This window comes from Dipodomys merriami, unplaced genomic scaffold (assembly GCF_024711535.1).
Source record: "Dipodomys merriami isolate MVZ:Mamm:240054 unplaced genomic scaffold, mDipMer1.0.p SCAF_92, whole genome shotgun sequence".
Lineage (NCBI taxonomy): Eukaryota > Metazoa > Chordata > Mammalia > Rodentia > Heteromyidae > Dipodomys > Dipodomys merriami.
In genome coordinates, this window is record NW_027206535.1 from 4079989 (window position 1) to 4107561 (window position 27573).

The window sequence follows — 27573 nt, forward strand, 5'->3', positions numbered from 1 at the left end:
CCAACCCATAGAGACAGACACCACATGTCTGAATGTGAAAGATGGGATAAATTGAAGGGAACCTTAAAGAAGTACAGCCGAGGGGTACATAAAGAGAATGAGATGAGGCAGGTTGAGGGGGCAGGGGGACTGAGAAGAGGAAAGGACATCAGGGTGGCTGCTGCCAGGCTCTGGCTCTGTGACCCAGCTGTAGTCTGTGCCAGTCTGTTCCCATCTGGCATCAGCTGTTCCTGATATGGCTCCCGTGCAGGCCACAGGCATTGTGCCTCCTTCTATGTGGCACGTACACCTTCTGAGCTCACTACAAACTGAGAAGCCTGGTGTTGGCTTTGGTTGATGTCATAGCTGGTACAAGAGCCCATCCTGCTGATACAGGGTTGGTGGCAGTTCTCAGCTACCTGGCCAAACTCGTGAGACTGAATCCTACAGGCAAGTCAGGATGTAAACCCCCTTGCCTGAGGGAGAAGCTAAATCCCCGAGGCTGCTGAAGAACAGTGTATTTTTAGGTGTAGGCTTGGTTTGGGAACAATAAGAAAAGAGCAAAATTGTAAAAATCCTCAGGTTCTTGTAAAGTCTGATTGGCATAGCTCCTGCTAACCATCTGAAAAGATCTATCGGGGCAAGACACACTGGGGCTCCCCGAGGCTCTGATTCCTGCGGGGGAGAGGACCATGATCTGTGGTGACATAAGGAAACACAGGATTCTGGGCCTGGAAAGGTGTTTTTCATTCCTTTATCTATCCAGGCAGATATCATCTTTAATTCTAAAGATCCTCCAAATGGGGAGATGTTTCCTACCAATCTTTTTTTTTTTTTTTTTGTTCAAGGTGAGCACTCTACCACTTGAGCCACAGCTCCATTTCTGGCCTTTTCTATGTCTGTGGTACTGGGGAATGGAAGCCAGCTTCATGCATGCTAAGCAAGCACTCTGCCCACTAAGCCACATTCCCAGCCCCTCCCTATCAATCTTTTCCTTAGGAGTCAGAGCAGGTGCCATGATTGAGGAGATCCAGCCTCTCCAACACCCGCACCTGTCTCCCTACCTCAGTCCTACCCTTAGTCTTTCATACAGACTAACAAAAGCTCTTCCAGTCTTGCCTAAAATGTTTCCCACAACAGTGACATCACTCAAAGCCTCTTGGCTTTTAGTGGGCTCAGAAGTCGCAAGGGCCACACTGGAGGGATGTGCTGCCTACAGCCTGTGCAGGAGCAGCGGATGCCAGACAGCAACCAAAAGGCACAGCTCAGAGACCAATTCCCTCATGCTGCTATCTCTGAGCTCCTTCTCATAGAGTCTATGATCATGTTAGATCTGATGCTCACTAGCATGACTCCAGCTCCCCCAATCCCAACCCTAACCCCAATTTTCACTTCTTACCACCCCCTTTACGGCACCTCATCCTGCCCCTTCCTCAGAAACTCTGGGCTTACCCACTCCTTGTAGCTGCTTGGGCAGCCTCCTTCCCCTAAAGGGCCCTAAGTCTCTCCCCTGTCCCCACCCCCGCCTCCTACCCCCCTCACCCCCCCAGCACCTGCTGGAACTCCAGCAGCCTGGCAGCGGTGTTGATGCACTGCTCAACAGCTCAGCCCTCATCACTCACAGCTAAGACCTGTGAGTGTTTGCATGCTTAACTCCTCATTCGATCACAAGCCTGTTCAGGGCAGGAACCTTGCTGTCCCCATGGCCTCTAGCTTGGAACAGAACTTCAGTGTTGAAGGAATCAATCACCTTTTGTCCAGTCCTCAGGGGAGGTGGAGAACAGTTGCTATTTCTAACAGCAGCAGGAAGACAAATATCACCCGACCCTCCCCTTCCCACCCCGTCACATGTACACACACACAAACACACATACACACACACTCCCATCACAACACACATATACACAGTGGTGGCAATCCCTCTGCTCTCAAATCACTAGGGTTTCTAGCACATTCTAACAAGAGGCATCATAGAGAACTGGGAGGGACCTTGGAGAGCATTTAGCTCCCTGCCCCAAGGAGGAAACAGCAAGCAATGAGGGCAGGGTTTGGAGGCAATAACACAGCAAGCAGGTGTCAGGGACTCACTTGCTTTTGTGTCCATGTCCCGCATAGCTGCCCGGGGTACTGAGCTGAGAGGATGTGTCTGTGTCTGCACCGAGCAGATGGCACCAGCATGGCTGGCTACTGATCCCTGCCTTATGGAAGTGGCCGGTATAGTCACAGGTCAACAGTAACAGCCAAGGCCAGCTGCTGTGGTGGGCATTGGGGTGTCAGACCCATGGTGCGATGTGTATTAGCACTCCTACGATAGAGGCTACCAGGACAACATCAATACAACTCAAAGTAGCCAGGCAGACTTAATCCAGACTTCAAGTAACACAGATGGAGCCCAGTCTGGGCACCAATAAACACTGGCTGAAAAGGGCACAGTAGGTGAATTTGGAGGGGGTGTGAACAGAAGCATGATACTGCAACTTGAGTGGAGGCCATGACATTTTAGAATAAAAAATTTGTGCTTTTTTTTGTTGGCAGTGGGACTTGAACTCAGAGCCTGGGTGCTGTCCCTGAGCTCTTTCACTCAAAGCTAGCACTGTACCACTTTGAGGCATAACATCACTTCCAGTTTTCTGGTGGTTAAGTGGAGATAAGTCTCACAGACTTTTCTTCCCTGGCTGGTTTTGAACGGTGATCCTCAGATCTCAGCCTCCTGAGTAGCTAGGATTACAAGTGTGAGCCACTGGTACCCAGTTTGATTTTTTCTTTCTCAGTTCCTCCTGTCTTCAATCTAACAACAACAACAACAAAAAGTTAAATGTCTCAAGTTCAATCTCTGGTTCCACCTCTGTATCAATGGCTAGGACCAAGCTCATCAAGTGTGGGAGGGACAAGAAGCGGGCCCCAAATTTGCACTACTAAGTGAGCAGCCCAATGAGTGGGATGCTAACAGATCTGGATGGACCACAAGAAAGCTGAAAGGAACATTGGGGAGAGTGAGCAGCAGGAGTAAGTGGAAGGTGTAACTCTCGCCCTAAAGACCTCATTGTGCATGCAGGGATGGGAGAATGGAGGCAGGGGAGGGAGCAGCTTCATGAGGAAGAGAGGAGTTTGAGCACGCATCCTATTCAGGATGAACTAACAGGCTGCTGTGGAAGCCAAAAGGCCCTGGTTATCTTTGGATATGGTAAGAGAATGACAAGGCAGGTAGGTGGCCTCTGTACCAGCCAAGTTGCAGTTGTATAGGGATCAGTGTGGTACCCATACCATATCAGTGTGTTATTCCTGTGTAGTGGCATGGTTGGGATGGAGGACTTGTTTTGTCTGAGAGAAACAAGTCACTGAGAAGTCCGGATCCAACTCAAGATCTTGGGAATGAGGCTATAGACAACTCATTGTCAGAGCTATGAGCAAGTGAGCCAAGTGAGCCGGAGAACCTGAGTTCAAGTCCCCAGCACACACACACACACACACACACACACACACACACACACACACACACACACACACACTAGCCAGAAGGAGGAGGGATGATGAGATAATGAGTGGAGACCTTAGGATGCTGCTGAGCCCTGCCTTTCCAGTACTAAAGGCAACCAACAGTACAATACCTGACAGGCAGCCCAGATTCAGCCCAAGCAGAGGAAGTGGCTTGGGGCAGAAATAGGTTTAAGTCAGAGGGCCAAGGGCCTAGCAAGGACACTGTGGCTCTAGGCAAGCAGATGCTAGGCACAAGAACTAGGAAGCAGCCCCTGGGAGGGAAGGGATGTAAGAAAGAACAAGACTGGTGTGGGGTCCAGCCAGCAAAGTATCACTTTACTAGATTCCTACCCAGTAGGAAGCTAGAATACCATTAGTGGCACAATGCAATGACCATTTTGTGGAAGGCTCTAAACACTAAAAGTTCAGCAGTAGCCAGGCATTGGTGGCTTACAACTGTAATCCTAGCTACTCAGGAGGCTGAGATCTGAGGATCAAAATTTGAAGCTAGCCTGGCAAGAAAAGTTTGTACAACTCTTATTTCTAATTAAACCGCTGAAAATCTGGAAGTGGAGCTGTGGCTCAATTGGCAGAGTGCTAGCCTTGAGCAAAAAAGCTCAGAGACAGTACCCAGGCCCTCAGTTCAAGCCGCAGAATCAGCACAAAAACTAAGTAAATAAATGAAATTCTGCAGTGTTTTTCAATTTTCCAAACCCTCCAAGAGTCAATTACCATTATCCTAGTTTTAGAATCAATGGGCTCCTCCTATATACAATACCCCTTACTAAGCACCATAAACTAAGAGAAGACTGTTCTCACTGAGCTTAGAATCACTTCTAAGTATTTCTCAATTTGGACTGTGTATAGAATCCCAATAGTACTGCCAAATATGCATTCCCAGGCAGTAGGGTTCAGTGGTTCATGGGGAGCCACACATTCCAGTGAGGCTGGCCCCCACCATGGACTGAGAATTTCCACCATGGAAGGAAATGACCATCACCAAAAAATGGTGTAGTGGCACATGCCTATAATCTCAGCAAAGCTAAGTCAGGAGGATGGTGAGTTCCAGGCCAACCTGGGCTACTATCAAGACACTGTCTCAAAACAAACACAAGTGAATAAAAAAAAAACAATAACAACAATATAAAATAGGATGAATTAATTCTGAAAAAGTCATAGACATGTACATCCATCATACTCAGAGAATAGAATATTCTATTAAGTGAACTTGTTCCCAGTGACTGGAGAAGTGGGATTTTGTATTCATGAAGGAAGCTGAAATTAGGTGCTGAAGAAGGACTTTGGTCACATACTTTAATTATCTTAAAAGCTTTAAGATGGCTGACCAGTTTTGTTTGTAAGAGATTTGAGAGGAGTCACCTTTACACTTTAAGATCTGGGAGCCAAAGAACTGTCTTTTTGATTGTTTACTAGTTCAAATTTGAGGCTGTGTTGTGGGGATGGTCAGTTTCTGGGAAGAGCTGCCAGGCTTTTAAAAGTAGAAACAATAGTGTTCCCTGAACCCCCGGGGTGGGAGGGCTGAATACACACTGTCCATCACTTCCTCCAGCTACTTACTCTTCCTAAGTTTTTCTCTGCTTGTCTCTGACCCTCCCTCCAGTATAGAAGCCTAGTTACAATCCCCAGAGATCATCTGACTCAATCTGCCCCGTTAACAGGCAATAAAATGGAAGTTGAGTTGGAGTTAGTTTGTCCAAGTTTATGGAGTGATCAGTGCTCCAAGACAGTTGGGGACAGAGACCTCTGGTCCCATGTAAAAGTGGCAGAGACTCACTGGGGTGGAAATCCTTAGTTGGAAGGCAGTGGGAAAGGACCTTTCATTTAGTCACCTGCCATACTGGGTAGTGATGTCCTACATCACTGAACAGCACTGGAAGTTTCTTTTTGAGCAGCATGCCTGTGGCATGCTCACTTCCTATAGCCCAGGGCAAGGACAAGTCTATGGTTTCCAAGGCAACACTTATCTAGGTAGATTCAGCCTTCCAGTCCCTCAGCTAGCAAGAGAGGAAGAATGGGAGGAGAGGAGACACCTTCCCAATCACAGACATGACTCTTCCCAAACCAGGGTCTCCTGGTGCCCAGCCAAGATCAAAGACAGAAAACACCCACACCATCCTGGACTCCTAGAGTCAAGGAAGCTGCTGGAAGACTTGGCAAGAGGCACTGGCTTAGAAGTCAGTTGAGCCTAGCCAGCTGACTGGGAAAGTCTGGGACTGTTCCTCTCTACCAGGGCAAGTCTCGACATGCCCAGAGCAGGATTTTCACACCTGTTAACACACAGCACACACACACACACACACACACACACACACACACACACACACACACACACACACAGCACACACGGTGTCAGGAAGCCGCATGATACAGGATGATATTTCCAAATGACAAAACTGAAAGTCAATACAGACAGTGGAGAATTGAGCCTGGCGCCCCACCCACACGGCAGCTGTAGGGCCTGGGTAGGAGCACTTCACATCTATGGAAAGGCACAGCAGGCAGGAAAGCCCTCGGACAGGAAGAAAGGGTTAACCCCAAGTGTTTAAATATTTAGCAAATAAAACCAGGATGTCACATAGAGACTGCCAGGGCTGGTGAGGTAACCATAGCAATCCCTGGCCAGTAGCAGATCTGAGTGAACAGGTGCTGGGGTGGGGTGGGCTGACAAGAGGGAGAGAAGGAGGGCCAAAGTGAGCAAGGCCAACTCACAGGGCAGCCTGCTAAGACCCTCAACTCTTAGCATGGGCCCGAGAAGCCAGCACCGGGGGGGGGGGGGGGTTCAGGTCAGCCTCTTGTCTTTTTGGAGTTCAGTTTTCTCTACCAGAAGGGGGACTTCATCTTTCCTCTAGGTTCATTCATTCACAGCCAGGGGGCTGGGGGACTGACATAAACTAGCTTTTACAGTCCACATCAGACATTCAGTGACAAGGGAAGAGCCAAGGCTAAGTTTCATTCTAGAAACATTGCTCAGTGAGCGGGGTAGTCAGAAAGTTCCTAGAGGAAGAATTACCTGAGCTTGAACCTAAAAGTCAAGCAGATGAAGTCAGCAGGCAGGTCTGAGAAAACAGATTACTGAGTATCGACAAGATGTGGTGAAAACCATCACCACTCAAGCAGTTGACAAGGGAACCTCAGTCCTTACACAATAGACTTCCTAGGTCTCATGCTCCAACTGCTAGGGCCAAATTGTGGATGTGGTTTCTCTCCCTGCCCTCTTGCCAACCCCACCAGGCACAGGCCAGCTAAGTAGGAAGGAAGAGCCAGGTAGAGCAGCACTGCAATGAGCCCCCTAAAATATGACCCTCCTTTCCAATGTTCCACATGCGCTGAGATCCATCCATTGGAACAGGAGATGAGCATAAACATGGCCAAGAAGGCTGCCGTGCAGAATGTCTTTGTCAAGCTTGGTACCTCTTTAGGACTAGAACCACCCAAGCTCATTCCTACTCTTGGTTCAACATGCCTGGTTAAGAAACTAATGTCCAGACCAAGCTCAGGAGCTCAATGAAAGCAATTCAAATCCTATTCAGAAATGCCCTTAGGAAATTCCCAGGTGTCTCTGCAAGATGGAGAACACTAGCCCTCGTGGAAGTTGGGAAGCCTTCATCTTCCCTAAAAAAACAGACACAGCTTCCTCCCTTTCTCCCTCAACTCTCCTGAAACGTCTGCCTCCAGTGTACAAAGTCTCTTCTTCTGGTGGTCACAGGACCCAGCATCATCTATCTCCCTGGGAGACAGACCTGGCCCTTCTAGGAGAAAGCACCACTCCCTCCTCGAGCCATACAGCATCCCAATAACTACCCACACTTCCTTGATGGTGCTTCTGACCCTAGGCTACCACTGATCAACACTTAAGACAGCAGGCTCCAAAGGCAGGAGTTAAATCTGAATTATTTCCGGATTCTCCAATGTTGACACAGGATAATCCTGCCATAAATGATTGTGGAATGAATAAATTATACTATAAATTTATGAATATTTATTTACTTATTTATAGGGTAAAGTTGCGAATTTAGAGAAGTCAATATAGCGCTCCCCTGTTTGACCTGTCTGTCAGCATCACTCTCATTCCAGTAAGTCAGGATGTGACTTGAGCCCATTTTTTTCCATAGGGAGAAGGGAAAGAGAAGCCTGGAATAACACTCAGCCTAAACTGTTAGCTTTTGCTCTGACACAAAAAATGCCAGAAAATTAGCAGCGGGACCCATTTTAGTGGTGGGACCTCAAAGTTTCCAAGCCAGTGACTCCTGCACTGCAGATATCCATGTTCCAGTGACAGCCTATGACATCCACCCAGGAGAATGCTCAGATCTCTGGGACAGTCATGCCACAGCAGGTGAGTCTTTTATAATGTGAACCGTCTCATGAATATAATTGATATCCTATAATTTCAAATAATTTTTCTGTCCACTGAAAACTCTATTGGAACCTAATTATAAAAATCCACTTCTATATACCTAACAAATGAAAAGTCTTCCCCCACCTTTTCTTTTTGGCCCCTTGTGTTTCAAATTCATAAAAATTAAAGGCTTGTATCTTGTTACTGTCTTCTGTTCCTGGAGATTTTTGCAAAGATTTGAAGAAGCCTCTTGAGGCTGGTGTTAGATCTTGAGAAGATCAACACTCCTGGACAAAAATGGATACATTCCACTCCATTAATTTGGTTGACATATTTTACTTTGAATATGTCCAATAACGACCAGTTGTATTTAATTATCTCTGAACTTTCCATCTGGGCACTAGATGATGTAAAGTCTTCCACCGCCTATGTCCCCCAGGCCATGAGACAGGTGTCTGTTCCCTTGGGCACTCCATCCCCTCTTCTGAGCTCTCTGGGACCAGAACTGGCCCCTGGTTATCTCCAATCTCTCTAACTGGAAATCCATAGACGTGTGTGGTCTCTTCAGTCTACAAAGACTGTCCAGCCATGCTGACCTCTCTTAGCACCACAATTCCCCAGGCAGCCTCTGTTGTTCTCCCTGACAACCAAATCATTAGAAGAGTGGTCTATGTTTATTATCATTGTCACCCCTCTCATTGGGCTCCGCTTTCCCCTACACTATCATTCATAAAGACTAACCTGACAGTGTCCCCCCATCCCCACCATAAGGCATAACTGATGAAACCCTGCTTCCCTCCAACCTGGGTCTCCTGTGACTTTCCCAACTGTTTCTTCTCAGGGATCCTATCCTCTTCCTCAACTCACTTCCCACTTGTTGAGGTCCCTCCAGGAATCTGTCCTCTGCCTTCTCTTCTCTTGCCTCTCTGCTCCCTGCTCATCCAGCTTCTCCAGTGGGTCCTGATCGTTATCCTGGAGGCATCTAGATGCCACTCCAAGCCTCTAATTCTAGGTACCTAGAACTAAACTCATTACCAGTCTGCACCTTGACCTCTTCTGTGCTTTCAATCTAAATGAATGGCATCGCTGGGTACCAAGTTACCCAAACAATTGAGAGAGTCTTCTTTTACCCTGCAGAAAATTTCTTCTTCCTAATTGGTAACCAAGTCTGGTCAATTCCACCTGTTCAATGTCTCTCCAGTGTGTTTTTGTATTGAACCAGAGACATGCCAAGGACATCAACAGCATGAGCCTGTTAGCTTGAATTGCTGATGACCACCAAATGCAAAAATGATAGATTCTCTAAGAGAAAGCATAATTCCTAGTCAACGTTTTTATTTTAAAAACTGCATTGGTTTTTGTGCCTGAGCCTGTGAAATGTCTGCTCCAAAACACTATGAGGAGCCTGGGAATGATGGGGGACCATCTTCACACAGAACACATAACCCCATAGGAATCACAAGTGCCTTTGTTCCCTGCTCCAGAGGCAGGACTGGGGCTGAGAGCGAGATCAGCTCCAGGAAGATGAAGGAGGCTCTCCTTTTAGAAGAAAAGATTTTCTAAGTACTTAACACTTCTGTTGGTGGGAGAGAAGTCAGATCCCTGTCACAACAGCACACCCAGAACCTAATAGGGTCCAGCCCTGGATGAGTACTGGGGTTGTCATGTGCCCTTCTAAGATTCAGGTGTTGGGCTGGGAAGGTGGCTCAGTGGTAGAGCACTTGCCTTGCATGCATGAGGCCCTGGGTTTGATTCCTCAGCACCACATAAGCAGAAAAAGCTGGAAGTGGTGCTGTGGCTTAAGTGGTAGAGCGCTAGCCTTGAGCTGCAGAGCCAAACGACAGAGCCCAGGCCCAGAGTTCAGGTCTCACAACCGACAAAAAAAAAAAAAAAAAAGATTTAGGTGTTGCCAGCATGACAGGATGTAGGAGATAAAGAGGTAAATGAGCCATGGGAGTTCCTTGTTAATAGAATTAGGATTCTTAAGGAAGAGACTTCATGCTATGATCCGTCTTCTCATCCTTTACCTTCCATCTTGTGAGGACTCACATGCCTCTTCTCTGGAGGACACACAGAAAGGCAACCCTTCCAGAAGTAGAAAGCCCTTGCTAGACACAGACGCTGCTGGCATCTTCATCTTGGACTTCCAGCCTCCAAAGAGAACTATATCACTATGCTTTGTAAATTACCCAGACTCAGGCATCTTGTTATAAAAGCACAAACAGACTCAGAGAATTAGGGAACAGGCCAGGCCCCTCCAAGAAGCATATTCTTTTTTTTTTTTTCCTGAACTCTGGGCCTGGGCACTGTCCCTCAGCTCTTCAGCTCGAGGCTAGCCTCTACCACTTGAGCTACAGCACCACTTCCAGATTTTTCTGCTTATGTAGTGTGGAGGAAAAGAACACAGGGCCTCATGCATGCGTGGCAAGCACTCTACCACTGAGCCACCTTCCCAGCCCGGGAAGCATATTCTTAATATAAGTCCCTGGAGTAAACCATGGGAAAAGAGGACTCAACTAGGTAATGACCTGCCAGCAACATGGTCCTTCCAGGAGGCCAGAGTGGAGGGCATTGCAGCTGGGCTGCATCAGGTCTAGGGCTGCAGGCCCTACAGCAGGAACAGGGACTCTAGGAGAAGGGGAATACCTGGCTCTACCATTCTCAATGTCTAGAGCAGAAAGACAAAGTGGAGCTTGGAATGGAGCTGAGGCTGCGAACTGCTCTTTTTCTCCCTGCCTCCCTACTTTCTCCCAAGCCTAGTTCCTGGATCAAACTGGCTTTTATAGGATTCTGCCTATTCTGTTAGGTCTCTGTGTCACCTTCTCACACAGATCAGGTTGATCCCTAGCAATACAGCCTCCCTACAGATGAAGACTCCCAGAGGCTGAGTCCTACAGCTTGAGTCCTACAGCTGGCTCTAGGTGGGGTCTGAAGACTTCACTTATATCCTGGCTCTTTTCTGGGGCCTACTGGACAGTGGTCTCAGTTAAGTCCAGCCGGCTTTGTTCAGTTCGAACTCCATGAAGGAAGCTACCTGATGGAGCCTAGCCTCTCAGCCCTCAAGCACCTGAGACTTCTAAGGCTAGAGATTCCAGTCTGCAATTAACGGCCCCTGATCACGGACAGACTGGACCCCTACCAAGCAACCCAGAGCCTCTGTGTCCTGTCCAGTCACAGCAGCTCTTGCCTCCAACCAGAAGCAGAATCCCTTTTAAGACCACAAGGCACCAACACAGCGTCTAGGCCAATGTACTGCCCCAAAGATCCTGAGAAACCGAGTTGTTGAATATAGCATCTCACAGACTACTCTCCCAAATCATTTTCTGTCCTCATAAACAGCCCAGCAAAATTAGAATAAAGCCTCAAGGTTCCAGATGAAGAGCCCAAAAACTGGTAAGATCATAGGACCCGTAAAAGACACACCAAGAGACAAGGTCACGCTAAGACACAACTCCAGTTTTTCTGATTCCAAGTGCTGGTCTTTGTCAATCTTTTGCCTGCTGTCCAGATGTGAATCGATCGTTGCTTCTCTGGCCAAAGAACTGGAGTGTTGTCCAGATTCACAAGCACATGAGCAAAAACATCTGGCTATTTTGGACCACTCTGGTCTACATTAAGCAGATCAGCCCCTAGGGCTGGGTGACAGGGACTCACTCTGTCATGAGAGGATGTCTTGGGTCTGCTTACTCATGTAGGCTCCTCCAAAGCCAGGTCAAACCATCCTCCCTACATTAGCCAAACTGGAGTGCACCCAGAAGCTTAGCCAATATTTCTTTGGGTGACAAGTCTCTCAGGGAAGCAAGAACCAGAGACCTCCTCAGCCACATCAGACTTCTACTCTATCTAGACTGGTGTCCCAGTGCTAGAGTCCACACATTCAGAAGCACAGGCTCCTTACCCAGGAAGGGTGTTGGAAGTAGGGGAAGAAACAACTCCTCTCCTCAATGATTAAGCAGTGTCTGCTCTGAGGGCCTAGCTGAAGATAATGTCTCAGTTGTTCTAAAGCCACAGGGCTAACCCGCAATGCCTTCCTCCATAAGGGTCCAAACAGAAAGAAAAAGCCTAGATCTTAGACAGTATCTGGTAAAAAAGAAAAAATTTCCTATGTAATTGGGTGTAGAGAGTAGATGGTTGTCAACCCAGAGCAAGGCAAAGGGCCTTGCACACTGTAAGTGTTGGGGATACCTACCTGGACTTCTCGTGTGTGATAGGCGATGATCAAACCCAGCAGGATGATGGTGGATAGACTGATAAGGCATTTCAGGGCCAACGAAAACATGGAATCCTGCAAGAGATATGGAAAGAGGGTTAGGGAGTGCTGGGAAAAGAGCATCTCACTTGACTCTCTAGTGGCATAAGAGGTGAAGTAGGGATGGAGAAGGACTGTCACTGGCCGCTCCTGGGTGCAAGATGGAACACAAAATTAGCCTAAACCTTAGACCGTCCCTGGGCTGGCTTTGTCTCTGCAGCTGCCCTCTTTGAATCTCTGCTCTCGAGGGTTAAATCATATTTGTATTCTCAAGACAAACCCTCCTTGGGCATGATGTATGTGTTTGTTATACATGCATGGCTAGATTCAGTTTGCTGATGTGTTAGTTAGCATTTTTTGCCTCCATGCTCATAAGTCATGTGAACATAATTTTCTTTCTGTAGCTATTATATGGTTTGGGCATCCAAATGATGCCAGCTTGGGTTTTTGTTTTCTTTTAACAAGCATGAACTAGAGGATTTCTGAAGTCTCTTCCATCCTGACAATGCAGAGTTCTTTCAGGAATGAATTAGAAAGTCCTGGCAGCTGCTCCCATCTCCTGGCTTAGGCTGAAAGTGGAGGAGGGGGCGAGGGCAGCAGCTACTGGAGGGAGAAGAGGGGCCGGCATAGACTCAGGTCCTAGGTGAGGGAAGTTCTGAGGTCCTTCCTGGGGAGACGGGGGGAGGAGAGTGGTCAGACGATCTTCACTATAGCCTTCAGCCCCAGGGTAGCTTAGAACCTGTAGTGAGTTCTGTGTTCAGGAACAGAAGCTCTCAAGCCAATCACTGGGTCCAAATGCTGCAGCGGCTGTGTGATTCCAGGCCACACATTTGGCCTCTCAGTCCTCTGCTACCTTATGTGTCACATGAGATCACAGCAGTATGGAGCTAGCATGTGGAAGGTGCCTAGGCCAATGCCTGGCTCTGAAGAGCACTGGCTTACCATTGCTATTGTTTCACATAGATCTGGGCAGCATTTCCAAGTATTGCTAAGTCCTGACAGATGCAAAGCACCTAAGAACCACCCCCCCACACACACACACACACCACCACTGCCCTTAAGAAGCAGGTGACCAGGTAATGGGCAATTGCTACAATGAATCTTCGAGTTTATAAGGCAGTTTTACGTACTCGTTCTCAGAAATCCTCACAGAAGCCCTGGACCTTTATTACAACTTTATGGACATTACAAGTAGAGGCCCATAGGGGTAAGTGACTTCTACCCAAGTTTAAAGCCAAGGCCTCTGGCCCTCCCTGCCTAGAGCACTGCCCATAGTCTCTAGACCAAAACATCCATAAATAGACCTAAATGACAGCTGAGAACAACAATGGACCCAAACATGCTTAGATAAGAGGAGTTAGTTCTGTTTTTCTCTAGCACAGCAGAATACCTAGAGTTATAATGGCTTATGGTACATTTCAAAATAACTAAAAAAAAGTGTAGAAGTTCTCAACATATGATGTTCAAAGAGAGACAGAAATGCTTAGTTCCCTGATTTGATCACTGTTTCAAATGACCATACTCAGCCTCATAAAGACACAAGATATTATGTCTGGATATATATATATATATATATATATATATATATATATATATATATATATATATATATATATATGAAAGACATTTCCAAGATAGGATATGATTAATTGTCAAGTGAAGCCTGCAGTGGAGCTGGGGAGGCATGCCCTGTTGCAGACAGGAGAGGTGCTGAAAATGGAGTTAGACAGTGGTGTTCAAAACACTAGCCACTGGCCGGGCGCTGGTGGCTCACGCCTGTAATCCTAGCTACTCAGGAGGCTGAGATCTGAGGATCACGGTTCAAAGCCAGCCCAGGCAGGAGAGACCGTGAGACTCCTATCTCCAATAAACCACCAGAAAACCGGAAGTGGCGCTGTAGCTAAAGTGGTAGAGCACTCGCCTTGAGCTGAAGAGCTAAGGGACAGCGCCCAGGCCCAGAGTTCAAGCCCCACGACCGACCAAAAAAAAAAAAAAAAAACACTAGCCACTGGAGTGAGAGGAGTGAGTAAGCCTTGAACCCAGGACTTGCAGGTACCCAGGTCCACACTCTCAACCTAAGCCCATGAGCTCCGCTGGAATGAGAACAGCTTTCCTGGCATCTATCATCCTCATCAAACATTCCTTTGATGTGATTATTTGAGGTCTTTTTTTGTGTCAGCACAGTACAGAACTAGAACATAAGGAAAAACTGATAAAGTAACTCCTTTATTCATTCATTCCCTCTTTCACAACAATTTCAACCACTTTTTATTTGCTGAATATCTACTAGACACCCCACAATGTATTGGATACTGTAAGACATACAGACAAGGGCTGGCATATACATAAATTCTCACTTTCTACAATCTCCCAGAAATGGGAGATTGCCTCCATTCTGCACCACCAAAAACATGGTATAGGGCTGGGGACATAGTTCAGTGATGCAGCAATCTCCTGACAAGCTAGAGGTCCTGGCCTCTGTTTCTAGCACCAAGAAAAGAAAAAGAGGAAAAAGAGCAGATAGCCCAACATAAACCAATTTAACCTCTTCTATGTTCTACCATTTAATGAAGGGTAGCCTGATCACACACTTTTTGGGAGTGTCTCATGGGATCCTGGCAGTTTGCTGGCATAATATAGGCACAAATTAAACAGAACACAGTGCTGGCCCTTCAGAAGGGTCTAGCTTTGGAAACCCTATATAATGCCTAAAGTACTGTCTCAATCCCAAGACCTAGCTGGGTCTGAGGAAAGGCAGTGAGCTAGGAATGCTCAGGCTGTAGGATAAGATGAATCTTTTAGAAGGATGAACTGGGGACAGCTCATGGTGATTTCCAGCCAGAAATGACCATAAGGTCCCACTCAAAGGGGTCTGAAAGCATCTGGAGAGCATCACGCCCACCTCAGGAAGAAGTGAGGATCAGCTGTACATGTCAACCTCTAACTTATTTCTTGTGGCAGAAATAAGCTAAAATCAGAATAATCCAAGGCCATTTCCATCATTTTCAGAGGAAGACAAAGTGAAAAAGACCAGATGCTGTCTCCTCTTCTTTAAGCCTCTCCCATTTGTCCAAAAACTCAAAGCTTTTCCTCTAAAAGGCAGCTCCCCTGATCCTTGGTTTTGGCCTGTGCAGCCTACTTGGCTAGTTCTAGCCCATGGGGAGACCAAACTGTCCACAAGAGCAGCAGGGCTGCTCTGAGACATTACAGATCTCCTTGCATTCTCCATTACATGTCAGTAAAAAAATAATAATAAATCATCACCCTTTTTAATAGCTGAAAAACATGTCAAAGAAGTCTCATTGGACCAGGAATGTTTTTGATTTGTTAAAAACTATTGAATTATCTTTTTTTTTTTTTTCACTGCCTCAATTCCACTGAAGCTTGAAATTGATATGATTCTTTGGGTGATAGTGGTAACACAGGACTGGCTAATTAGCTGCCAAACAGTACACGAGGGGGTGCCTGCCACACCTGCTGTGCCCCCAATTCATTCCCCTCTGAGACCCTAAAACAGACACAGAATTAGGAGGGAGTTCTGTGTCAACTGGTCAACCTGTCTCCCCTGTGATGCAGAACTTTTCAGCAGCTCAATAGCACAGAATAATCTTTATCATTCAAGATGCATAGGAACTATGTCCCCTTTGTTGAAACTCTGTGTGTGTGTGTGTGTGTGTGTGTGTGTGTGTGTGCATGTTTGTGTATGTGTGCACATATGCATGCACACTCACCAGAATTGGAGCTTAAATTTGGGTCCTCGTGCTCTCACTTGGCTTATTCACTCAAAGATGACACTCTACCACTTAAGTCACACCTCCATTTCCTGCTTTTTCTGGTTAATTGGAGATAAGTCTCTTGAATTTGCATACCAGGATTGGCTTTGAACCATGATCCTCCAATCACAGCCTCTTGAATAGTTAAGCTTACAGGAATGAGCCATGAGTGCCCAATTAGAGAATATACTATTTTAATATTTGAAAAGTCGGTTTACTTTTCAAAGCTAGAAAGAAGGTTCCATGCAGATGGTATGATTCATCTTTACACCTGTCCTGGTGAGTACACGGTCACAGTTGGCTGTAGGAATGTGCTTGAGCACCCAGCCCATCCTTATGATGGGAATACAGGTCCCATTTCAAACTCTCTCCAGAGTTTTAAATACTACTTCATTTACTCAACGGCCATGCTTTTAAAACCATGGTCCCAGCCCATCCTTATGATGGGAATACAGGTCCCATTTCAAACTCTCTCCAGAGTTTTAAATACTACTTCATTTACTCAACGGCCATGCTTTTAAAACCATGGTTCTCAACTTAGAGCAGGAGATTACACATTCCTGCCAAGTGGGGACAGGGCTCTCTAGTTACCCTGAGGCTAGATGCGGGAGCCGCATGTACCCTAGACCAACTTACTGCCTTATTTGAGTCACAGGCTATCTGAATTCATAAAATAATATAATTATAATCTTATATGGTGCTCTAAGTACAAGAGGTGCTCAATAAGTGCTTCTTGAAACTGCATAATAGTATTTTTACTTTTACCAAGCCTTTTTCAAGCACTGATGATATACCAACTCCTAGAATAGGCCCTTCACAATTTTACAGTACACCCTCACCTCACACACAAGGGCATAGAGTCTCCATTTTACTGATGAAAAGACTGGGGATTGAAGAGTTGCTGAAGTGATTTTTCCAAAGACATGCAACTCATTCAGACTTTAGCTATATGTCAGATTCTCTGAAATAACCCCCTTGTCCTTAAGATATCTGAGGCTCCTATATAAGAGAGTTCATACCATTAGAGTCTGGCTACATCCGTAGTAAGCTACAGAGGAAGCTCCTAGCAGGCCAGGAGCTCATCGCAACTCTTAGGAGATGCTCACACCATGCTCTCATTCATGTAGTCCTTAATCTGCTCTTGGCCATAACCAGCCCTTCACAGACCCATGGCTTCTCACTGATGACAACAATCTGTAGTCAGATATTACTATAGGAGATGCCAAGCAGAAAGGTTACTATCAACCCAACTTCTACAGAGGAAAAAAAAAAAAGAGGCTCTGAAAAGGTCAGAATTTAAAGAAGCCAGGTTTTACACCCAGCCCTGTGTGCCTTCAGGTTCTAAACAAAGCTGTTCCTTGGTCTGGGCCCTGCTGGCCTCCAATCTCTGCAGCACTGCTTCACAGAGCCATTCAGCTCCAACCTTTCCTCTCCCAGGGCTATGCACCCAGTGATAGAGTATGTTCCCTGGCCTCTGAGCCAGTGTATAAATTGCTCTCCTGGCTTGCCTTGTAGCTTCCAAAGACAGGCCAGAATTGTAATGATTACAGTAGATCTTCCCAGAGACTTGGAGGTTCTAAATGAATTTTATTGTTTGGAACATTGGGGAAAAAAAGAGAAAAGTATGCTTTGCAGGCAGTCATGGATAACCACTGAGCCAAAGTAAAATAGGAGCATAACAGAGAAAGGGGTGTGCATCTTCCCCAACCAAGTGATACAGAGAGAGAGAGAGAGAGAGAGAGAGAGGGTCCATTCATAATTTCTGTCATTGTCTGGGACCCCCAAAGAGACAGACAATAACATTTAGTCTGTATGTCCTGAATTAACGTCAAATGTGTCTTTCTGACATCACCCTGTTTTGTGCATCCAATTTAGGAAATAAATTGAGTTAGAAATCTTCTCTTGTTTAATAAGGTCAACTTTTCCTTCAATTTCATGGAGAGGCTCCAAAATTGATTGATATTCAGCACTGGCTTGATACTGTGCCTCTGTAATGGTTGTCCTAATTAGACACTCTTGCTAATGAATGCTATGCAGATTAAGCCAGCCCCTCCTCCCCTGGCTGGGAAGGTGGCATTCCTGGTTTGTGCTCTCTAGGGAGATCCCAGCTCCTCTTCTTCACCTGAGGCAAGCCTTGGCTGTCTTCCTGCACTGTTCTCATTCTACCCTTCCCACAATGTCGCCTCTGGTCTTTTACCCTCACATTCAGATCTTGGTTCAGGCTTCTCTCTAGGCCCAGAGCTGCCTAATTTCATTCTAGTCATTGGCCCTGCCAGCCTCCTAAGAGTGATTCCCCAGCTTAGCTGCTATCAAAAGTACAAAAAGAAAAAAAAGCCCAATTGTGGCCACTCACAGATCAGAATGGAGTCATGGGGTCGCTAAGGCCCTCTGCATCCTGTTCTCCTTCAAGCAGGGACAGCAAGGATATGGCCTGGGGGGGGGGGGGGGCGGCGGGGAGGGGATGATGGGCCACACTGGGCTTCTGACAGCTTTGGAAGTTCCAAAACCTCTGATGCTTTATCAGTATGGATATTCTGGAAGAGATTCAAAGCCCTTGGCTTGGCTACAGGTACCTGCAGCTTCCTTGTATATGTGCCTCATCGTGGACAATCACTTCATTCTAGGTTTCCTCTTCAAGGAAAATAGGACTCTGGGACCAGATAAGTTCAGGTGAAGTTCAGCTCAGCCTGACAGCTTATAGCACTAGATACATACAGGCTAACACACACACACACACACACACACACACACACACACACACACACACACACACACACACACACACACACACACACACACACACACACACACACACACACACACACACACACACACACACACACACACACACACACACCACAATCATAGAGATATTCCAAGCCATTTTTAAGGTATTCTCTACCCCCAGGAAGTTTTCCATGATGCAATTGTAGGTGTGACAGGGTCAGCCACAAAACTCATTCATATTATCTTCTCTTTGATAGACCAAGGTGAGACTCCTGTCATTAGCCATGGTGCTAACAAAGATTTTCATCATCTCTTATTTCCTTTTTGTGCTGGTCCCAGGGCTTGAACTCAGGGCCTGAGCAGCTGTCTCTAAGCTTTTTTGCTCAAGGCTAGTGCTTTACCACTTGAACCACAGCTTCACTTCGTTGCCATCTCTTTCTAAATATCATGACATTTGAAATTGAAAGGCTAGAATTCAAATCCGTTTTTTCCAGTTATTAGCTATGTGACACTAGACCAGTCCCTAGCCCCTTTGGGTCTCCAGCTCCTTCTCTGCAAATGAGGAACCTTTACTTTATACATGGAAGATAATGCACATGAAAAACCTCATTCTTTTCCCACAACAAAAAGGCCAAATACCCTTTCTCATGCCACACAGATGGAAAGTAGGGAAATAGCCGGTCCTCAGTCCAGACAGGCTGTTGACTCCTCCAATATCAGCATTTTATGGTGGCAATAATTTACAAAGCCATTTCACAAAGACACTTTGGGAGTCTGGGTTTGCAATGACCTAAATACTCCTTTGCTCATCTATCCACGCAACACATACTTACTGAGCACCTTCTCCACCCAGGAAATGTGCTGGGCACTTGTAAAATGCTAGAAATCCCTCCTTATACCCCCACACCCCACACCTCTACCCCCAACTGAGTTCTTCTCAGAATTCCCAGGACCTCATCTCAAGGGCTGACCTCTACACCATCATCTTTCTCACAGTTTTGTGGGTGTTTTTGTTTTTTTTTGGGGGGGGGTCTGGTTGTGGGGCCTGAACTCTAGGCCTGGGCGCTGTCCCTCAGCTCTTCAGCTCAAGGCTAGCGCTCTACCACTTGAGCCACAGCGCCACTTCCGGCTTTTTTCTTTTTGCTTATGTGGTGCTGAGGAATCGAACCCAGGGCCTCAGGCTTGCAAGGCAAGCGCTCTACCACTGAGCCACCTTCCCAGCCCCACTTTCTCACAGTTTTATCCCAGCTTCTCCCTCCTGCATACTCATCCTGCAACCTGCACAAGGTCAAGAAGAGACAGCCAGGTGAACAAATGGGGAGGTGGGAAAGTCTGGAGAACAGGGAGAGATGATCAGGAAGTTCAGGCTGAATGAGAAACACCTGGCTCCTTTAAGCTCCACTGACCAAGGTGTGGCCAGAATGAAAAAAGGTGGCCCTGAAGGGGCAGCAGAACCCCATACTTACCACAGGGGAAAGTGGCGTCAAGGGTGCCTTCCACAAAGAGCCAATTTTGCCATCACCTCTTCTATATGTGGCCCTCCCATAGACAGAGCTTCTGCTCTAAGCTCTCCCCCATCACCAACCCCCACATACACATGGCTGGGGAGTGCTTGGAGCACAGGCAGTGAACGCTAAAGCACGCATACTCTTCTCTCATTCTAGGCTCAGCAGGGCCGTTATGCAGCAGCTGACCAGCTCAGGAGGGCTTCTGAACTGTATCATGAGCAGATGGCTTCCCAGAGCCCCGACCTCCTGTGCCCTCCTCAGCCACCATCTCTGCTCCAAGTCCTTACAGCCATTATCTCAGCAGGGAGCTGTTACTTGCCTAAATAGGATCCCAACACCAAGAACTTCCCGGGACTGCCCTGAGGCCCATCTCCATCCTGAGAATGGCCATGCCTAAGGTCTTCCCCCTATCAGCTCTGTCTGAAATGGGATGACCAGAGCACCTATCAACATCTAAACCTAGTCACCCATGAAGCTGTTTCCTGTCTGTCCCCCCAGCTAGAATATAAGCCTGAGAGAATAGGATTGTTAAATTTCATTTGTGTCCCTCTATGTCCCTTGCCTAGAATATTATCCAGCACATAGGTCAATAAATATTAGTGGAATATTGAATATTTGGAAGAAGAGAGCAAAAGTTAGAGCTATGTCAAGCAGATAAACACATCTATTCCAAATTCAAGAAAACTGAAGGGTGATGATTAATAAAAAACTAGCTAACATACATAGTGCACTTACATGGGTGAGGCGCTACATTTACTGTATCCAGAGCCTCAAAGAAGTCCCATGGCGCTCCGCTAAAAACATAGAGGCTCTGAGGCCCAAGGGATGATCACTTCCCCACAGAAGGAAGTAGAGGCCAAATTTGAACTTGGGTGATCTGACTGTGGATATGGAGGGAATCTCATGGCAACTGGCATGATGATCATGAGATGAGTCCAGCCTTCCTGGGTGAGACTAATTCCAGCACATCCACTCCTTAATCAGGCTCCAAATCAAACCTGGTTTCTTAGTGGCATGATAGACAGAGAACAGTCTGAGTCAGGGCTGGGTACCTGCTCTTCAGGTCTTGCCCAGGTCTAGTCTGGCATGGGGAAAGGAAGACAGGAAATGCTGTGAGTGAAGGAAGCCAATGGTCTCAAAGTAAAACTCATAAAGTCACTGCAGCCTGAGGTATTTTTCTATGGCCTTCTACTTTGTCACTTTCAGAAAGAGACAGAAACTGATGTCTGAGGGACATCATGCCGTTAATAACAAGAACAATCAGGTCTGAGCAGAGGGTGGCCTGGCAATGCTTACTGAAGCCAGCATGATGACCAGGACATCAATTAAGAGGAAATCATCATTCCTGGGCCTGGCTCTCCCACTGCACCATACCCTGAGGAAAGCAGGAAAAGGTCACTTGGGAGATCACGGTCCCAAAATATCAAGTTGTATGGGTCACCCCTTCAGGCCACAGCATAATTCCAATTAAGGCTATGGTTTTTGTTACAAGGTCTGGGCAGAAGGGAGACCTGGCATATCATGAATTCTCTCCATGCTTGCCTATCATTTTTTCAGCCCCGTTTATAATCCTGACAAGGATTCTATGAGATTCAATCAAACATTTTTATTACACACTTGCCACGTTCCAGGCACTGTGCTAAGTGTGGGAGGTAGATAGACACATGACGAGGCCCCTTTAAAGGTTGGCTGATTTGATGCTTGCTGCTACTAAGGTAACCAAAAGTTTGCTCTTTCAGACACTTAGTAAATGTTTGTTGGGTAAATGTATGTGAAATAATAAATACAGCATGGAAGTGATAATACACCATGGAGATAATAAATACAATTATGGAGTTTGGAAGTCCATACAGAGGCAGAGTTAAACTAGAGAAGGTGGTGTCTTCTTACCCAACAGAATATGAAAATGGATTTGAACCCACCAAGTCCTAGAACAAAGGGACCTTGGTCCCACCTCAGAGCAATTCATTCGAACCACTGTAGGGGAGGCCTGGGCATTAACTTCTAATGTGAAGGCTGAAAGTGACAACTACTGCTTTGGGGCAAAAGAAAAAAGGCAGAATTGCAACTGTGACCCTGAGGTACCATATATACAAGCAATGATCCCTAAATCTTAGGGCTGGTGGAAACTTAAAAGTTATGAAGCTCGGGTCTGGGAAGGTGGCTCAGTGGTAGACTTCTTGCTTTGCATGCATGAGGCCCTGGATTCTGTTCCTTAGCACCACATAAGCAGAAAAACTGGAAGTGGCGCTGTGGCTCAAGTGGTAGAGTGCTAGCCTTGAGCTGAAGAGCTGAGGGACAGTGCCCAGGCCCAGAGTTCAAGCCCCATGACCGACAAAAAAAAAAAAAAAGCTATGAAACTCAATAGTTCTGTGTGAGATTCCAGGCATGGTCTCTGTTCAATTGCCAACAGAGGCTAAGAACCCATTTCCACTCAAGGCAGCTCTTGAGAGACTCGACTTGGATGGCTCTGACATTTTTTCAAAATCTGCCTTTGGTCCTCGGCTTTCAATAAGGCTAAGCAATGCCTTCATGAAGCCCCTTGCTAACCTTGGTATCATAGGTGGCGCACCAATAGGCCAATTTTCTCACCAGGTAAGCCCTTACCAGCGGGACTCATACTTATAAATATGCAGAATGAAGCCAGGCACTAGTGGCTCATGCCCTGTAATCCTAGCTACTCAGGAGGCAGAGACATGGTTCAAAGCCAGCCTGGGAAGGAAAGTCTGTGAGACTCTTATCTCCAATAAACTACTCAGAAAAAGCCAGAGGTAGTATTGTGGTTCAAGTGGTAGAGTGCTAGACTTGAGCAAAAGATGCTCAGAGACAGCACCCAAGCCCAGGATGGGAATACACATACACACAAACATAGAATGAGAGTTCTAGAAGTGCCCTCAGCCTCATCCTACATGAGGACTCGGAGGCCACCAGCAAGGCTAGCTTGCTTCTACCACAGAGCAGTCTAGGTCAATGCAAACCTCAGAACCCAGGTCTGTGCTGGGAGGACAGGAAGCCTCACCTTGGGTTTCCAACAGTCCCTGAATTTGCCTGTTCTCAAAAAGCCTGGATCCATAGCTGGAAGTCACCTACAAACCTGTCACCTAGCCACCTAGCCATATAACCATCTCCTGATTGCCTTTCCCCCTTCTCTGCTCATACGGTGTTAGTGAATCAGCCAACTACATGACTCCCATAGTGTTAGAAATCTCTGTAGCCTTCCCCAGCTGTGGTGAGTAAAAACCTCTGCCTGGCATCATTCCAAAGGTCTCCACATCTCACCTTCATCTTAGGTACATGCTGAAGACCTCTTATCTGAGTTCCAATATCTATTGCGTGTGTGTGTGTGTGTGTGTGTGTGTGTGTGTGTGTGTGTGTGTGTGTGTGTGTGTGTGTACATTGGGGCTTAAACCCAGGGCCTGGGTACTGTCATCCTTGGTGCTGAGATCCTTAGAGCTCAGTCCTCCTTAGTAGCTAAGATTACAGTCATAAGTCACTAACTCCCAGCTTCAATATCTTACCAGCCTGGAGAACAGAGTTACAGTGACCCATTTAGCCTTGTTCTATCCTCCAAGCATAGTCCAGTCCTGCTGAAAGTGTACAAACACACACAGCTCCTTCTGTGGGGCCCTGGGCTCTAGATTGCAGAAGCCCCATCTTAAATGTTCTAGACTATTTGAAATAAATTCCCTTTCTTTCTGGATGGTTTGCTTTGAAGTTTTGTTTTCTGCCCCCCCCCCAAACCAATAAAACAGCAAGAAGTCACTTAGCTCTGCAGAAAACTGTGCCCCCTGATAAACTGGGATCCTGGCTAGCAAAGAACAGGATGACCAACGTGTCCCAACCCCTGACCCCTACCTCCCTATCCTGCCCAACCACACACCTATTCCCAAATTCTCTGCAGAATATGCAGCCAAACAACTCAAAGGAACCAGATAAATTCATCTCTAGGTGGCTACAATTTGAAATAACAGTTTATTTTCATTACCTGATAGCTACAACAACATGTGTTAGTGTTAATGACAGAGCAAGGCCTACAGATTGCTCTCCGCCCTGTACCTCTGGGCTCCATCACTCCTTCTCCTCACTCTCTACCCTCCCTCCAGTCCCACTTCAAGTCTCAGCAGAAGCTTCAGCAGTGTCAGAAACAATAGCAGGGTCCCAAAGGTACCTTCCAACCTGCCTGCAGAAACCTTAACACTCCCGACATGGTGCCCAGAGGCAAACCCATTTCCATCTTCATACTAGGAAGAATCATTCCCCAAGCCCAACAATGTTTGGGCCAAATGAAAATTTTTAAGACACCCAGAAATCACATATGGTGAGGAAAAACAACCGCCTGGCAGGCTCCACAGACGTCTCGGAAGGCTGCTTTGGAGTTTCCCAGATAAAGAACAGCCCTGTCCATGTTTGCAGGCTTCTGGGAGTTTCTTGCATTCTGGGGGCAGCAGCCTCTTCCTTCCACTTCTACACCCACAGCCTTGCCAACAAACGTGAAGCGGTGAATCCTCCACCCAGAAAGCTGAGCTGCCACCTCATCCAACTCTCCTACTTTCCAGCAAAGGAAACTGAGGCCCAGAGAGGGGCTTAACCCACACCCAACATCAGAGAAAGGGTTGAGCTAGTATTGTTCCTCGGCCCCTGTCCTTCCTGCTACCAGCTTGAATGCTCCAGAAAGTGCTAGGCCCCACCTTACTCCTCTCTCCAGCCTCTGCAAATTCTGACTTCAGGTTGGAGAAGGAATGTTTCCTCCTATGGCTCATTCAAGGGCATATCAGGAAAAATAACAATTACCTGCTCCAGGTTCCCCATCTTCCTTTCAGTTAAAAATACAAAAGCTTAAACATAAATAAAGGGAAATGGTCTGGAAAAAAATAACCAGTTGGCATGGAACAATTGGCATTTCGGCACTGCGTAAGAAGTGGAAATACTGTTTTCCAGAAACTCAGCACAGCCATGAGTTGTTAACTCATAACCATTTGGCTCGGGCTTTTCAATTGTTTGGATGTGATGGATGATGTTGATAGAAGTGGTGGAGACCAAACACAGGCTATTAATAGGCCAAACATGGTACTCTTATAACTCTCTCTCCTTCCCTCCCTTCCTGCCTTTCTCCCTCCCTCCCTCATTCTCTGCCCTTCTTCCTTTCCTTTTCCCTCCCTCTCTGTCCCTCTCTGCCCTCTCCTTCTCTTCCCTTCTCTTCTCTCTCCCTCTCCCTAGTACCAACTGTTGCCAACCTGCCTACTTTGTGCTTTGAGTGCCGTCAATGCCAGCAATGGCAATGTATGAGCCATGTCACCTTCCCAGGTCCAAACAAGTTTATCTGAGGGCCCAGAAGAAAGCCAGGGTCACTGGCCATGTGGCTGTTGGCCTGTGCAGAACTTCAAGATGTTGCAAGGTAGTGGCTGACAGTCCCTGGTGCTCTTCCTTTCCAGCGTGGGCCCTGACAAATGAATGGCTCCCTCACAGAAGCATGATGAAAAGAAGGGCTATTCTGCTGTCAACAAGGTACTGAACCAAGAATACAGGAACATTTACAAGTACATCCACAAAGTGCATGTCAAGAGGTTGTCACTTGGAGGCTGGCAGTGTGGCCTAAGTGGTAGAACACCAGCACTCTCAGGGTCCTGAGTTCAAACTTCAGGACCAGAGCAAAGAGGAGGAAGCAGAGAAGGAAGAGGAGGAAGAGAAGGAAAAGTACTTGTCTCACGAGTACTCAAAGACCTGGAAATATGCCATGAAGAAGATGAGGACTCCCATTGTACATGTTGATACCAGGCTCAACAAAGCTGTGTGGGCCAAAGGAGAAAGGGGTGCCCGTGTCCTATTAGTATGTGGTTGTCCAGGAAGTGTAATGAGGAAGAAGACTAAACAAACAAGTTCTATATTTTGGTGGCCTATGACCTACAGTCACTGTGGATAATAACTAACTACTCATTGTGAAATAAAGTTATAAAACCAGGAAATCAGAATCACAAGGCATGAAGGTGTCCCCAGCCTAACCACAGTAGATCATCCACAGCCTGGGGGAAGGTCTCACAATGCCTCCTCTTATCCATTTTATCCACTTCTACCCTCCAAGAATTTGAGGAAGCCCCAAACCAAGGCAAGCACTCAAGCCCCCCTCATTAGTCCCAGTTAAACTTATTTCAAGGGGGATCCCCATGGATCCCCCTGAAGGGCACTGCTTCCCAGAATTCTTTCCAGACTCAAACTTCCAAGCATTTGCTGAGGACCTGCAATCTAGCAGGCCCTGGATCTATCTAGCTGTCCATTTGCATATAGGATCTCACATATACCTCACCAAAAAAAAAAAAATCCACTTGAAAAATGGGAGAACTGAAGCACAAAGTAATCACACATTTTTAACCAGCTAAGAACTACAGAAGCTAAACTTTAACCTCAGGCCTTCTAATTCTAAGCCTAGGATTGGAGAAGTCCTGGGCAGAATCCTGCTGAGACCTTCCAATGCATGTGTATGCTTATTCCTCTTCTGCAAAAGCCAGATTTGCTGGTCTCTCCCTCTATACTCCCTTTGTTTCCACAGGCACAAAACTGCCTGATCTGTATCTTCTCCCCACATGAGGTCAGCCATCAAAGAAGCCAAGCCAAAGACTAGAGCCGGACCATGTGGTTCCATCGCTGTCTTTAACATCTATTAAATGAGAGCAAAATTTTTTAACATCTATTAAACAAGAGCAAAATGTCTATCTTCCTTCCAGGTTTGTTGTAAAAAAGATCAGATAATGAATGCGAAAGTGCTCCACTAATCAAAGGTTCCCAGACACTTAAGTACAGTCCATGCACAGGGTAACAATACATCAGTGAGTCCAGTTTATGCTTGTTATTTTGCCATGATTACTAAAGATTAGTAATTTTTAATAGCATACGCTCAAAAGTGTCCCAGTTTAGGAAATGAATTAGATGGTCGCTCTATACATGTAGCATATGCAACCAGAGATTCTAAGAGAACTGGAGCCTCCTCCCTGCCCCTCTGCCCACCCCCATCTCCCAGCGTCCACATTCACTTGTGGAGTGGAAGGATGGGGCTCAGTACTGCTATCAGCACACCCTTTGCCCATCTAGCCTCAGCTAGGTTCATGGCCAGGCATCATCTTGAGAGATCAAAGCAATTATTAGTAGACACTATTTTTAGCAAAGCAGTGTCATTGTGCCTGGATTAATTGCAATTATATGTCACTCTTTTAAGGTTTATTCCATCAATTATGGACAATCCTAGTCATGTGCCCAGCCTGCTTTAACCCTTGGTTAGCTTGAATTTCTCAGTGCAGAGGAGGTGGTAACCATGGAGAAGGCTGACTATCAGAATATATTTGCTACTGAATCATTGTGTCCTAGACATCAGCTTAAGGCTTTCCTGTTTATGAAGCACTTTTGTTTTTTTACAGTTTCCTATTTGATCCCTGGGAGATAGGCAGAGCCACTCCCGTCTCATGTGAAGAAAATCTGAGGCTCAGTGTATTGAAGTAATTGCCCAGTCAC

The 27573-nt window shown here is 46.5% G+C and overlaps 1 protein-coding gene across 3 annotated transcripts in view; it reads right to left on the bottom strand.

Moving 5' to 3' along the window:
- Window positions 1-27573, bottom strand: part of Kcnn3 (potassium calcium-activated channel subfamily N member 3) — a 204366-nt gene that overhangs the window by 102338 nt on the left and 74455 nt on the right. For all 3 annotated transcript variants that reach the window (XM_070013932.1, XM_070013931.1, XM_070013930.1), the window contains exon 2: window positions 12006-12101. In XM_070013932.1, coding sequence (XP_069870033.1) covers window positions 12006-12095 — 90 coding nt within the window. In that variant the 5' untranslated portion in view covers window positions 12096-12101. The remainder of the gene's footprint in view (window positions 1-12005; window positions 12102-27573) is intronic.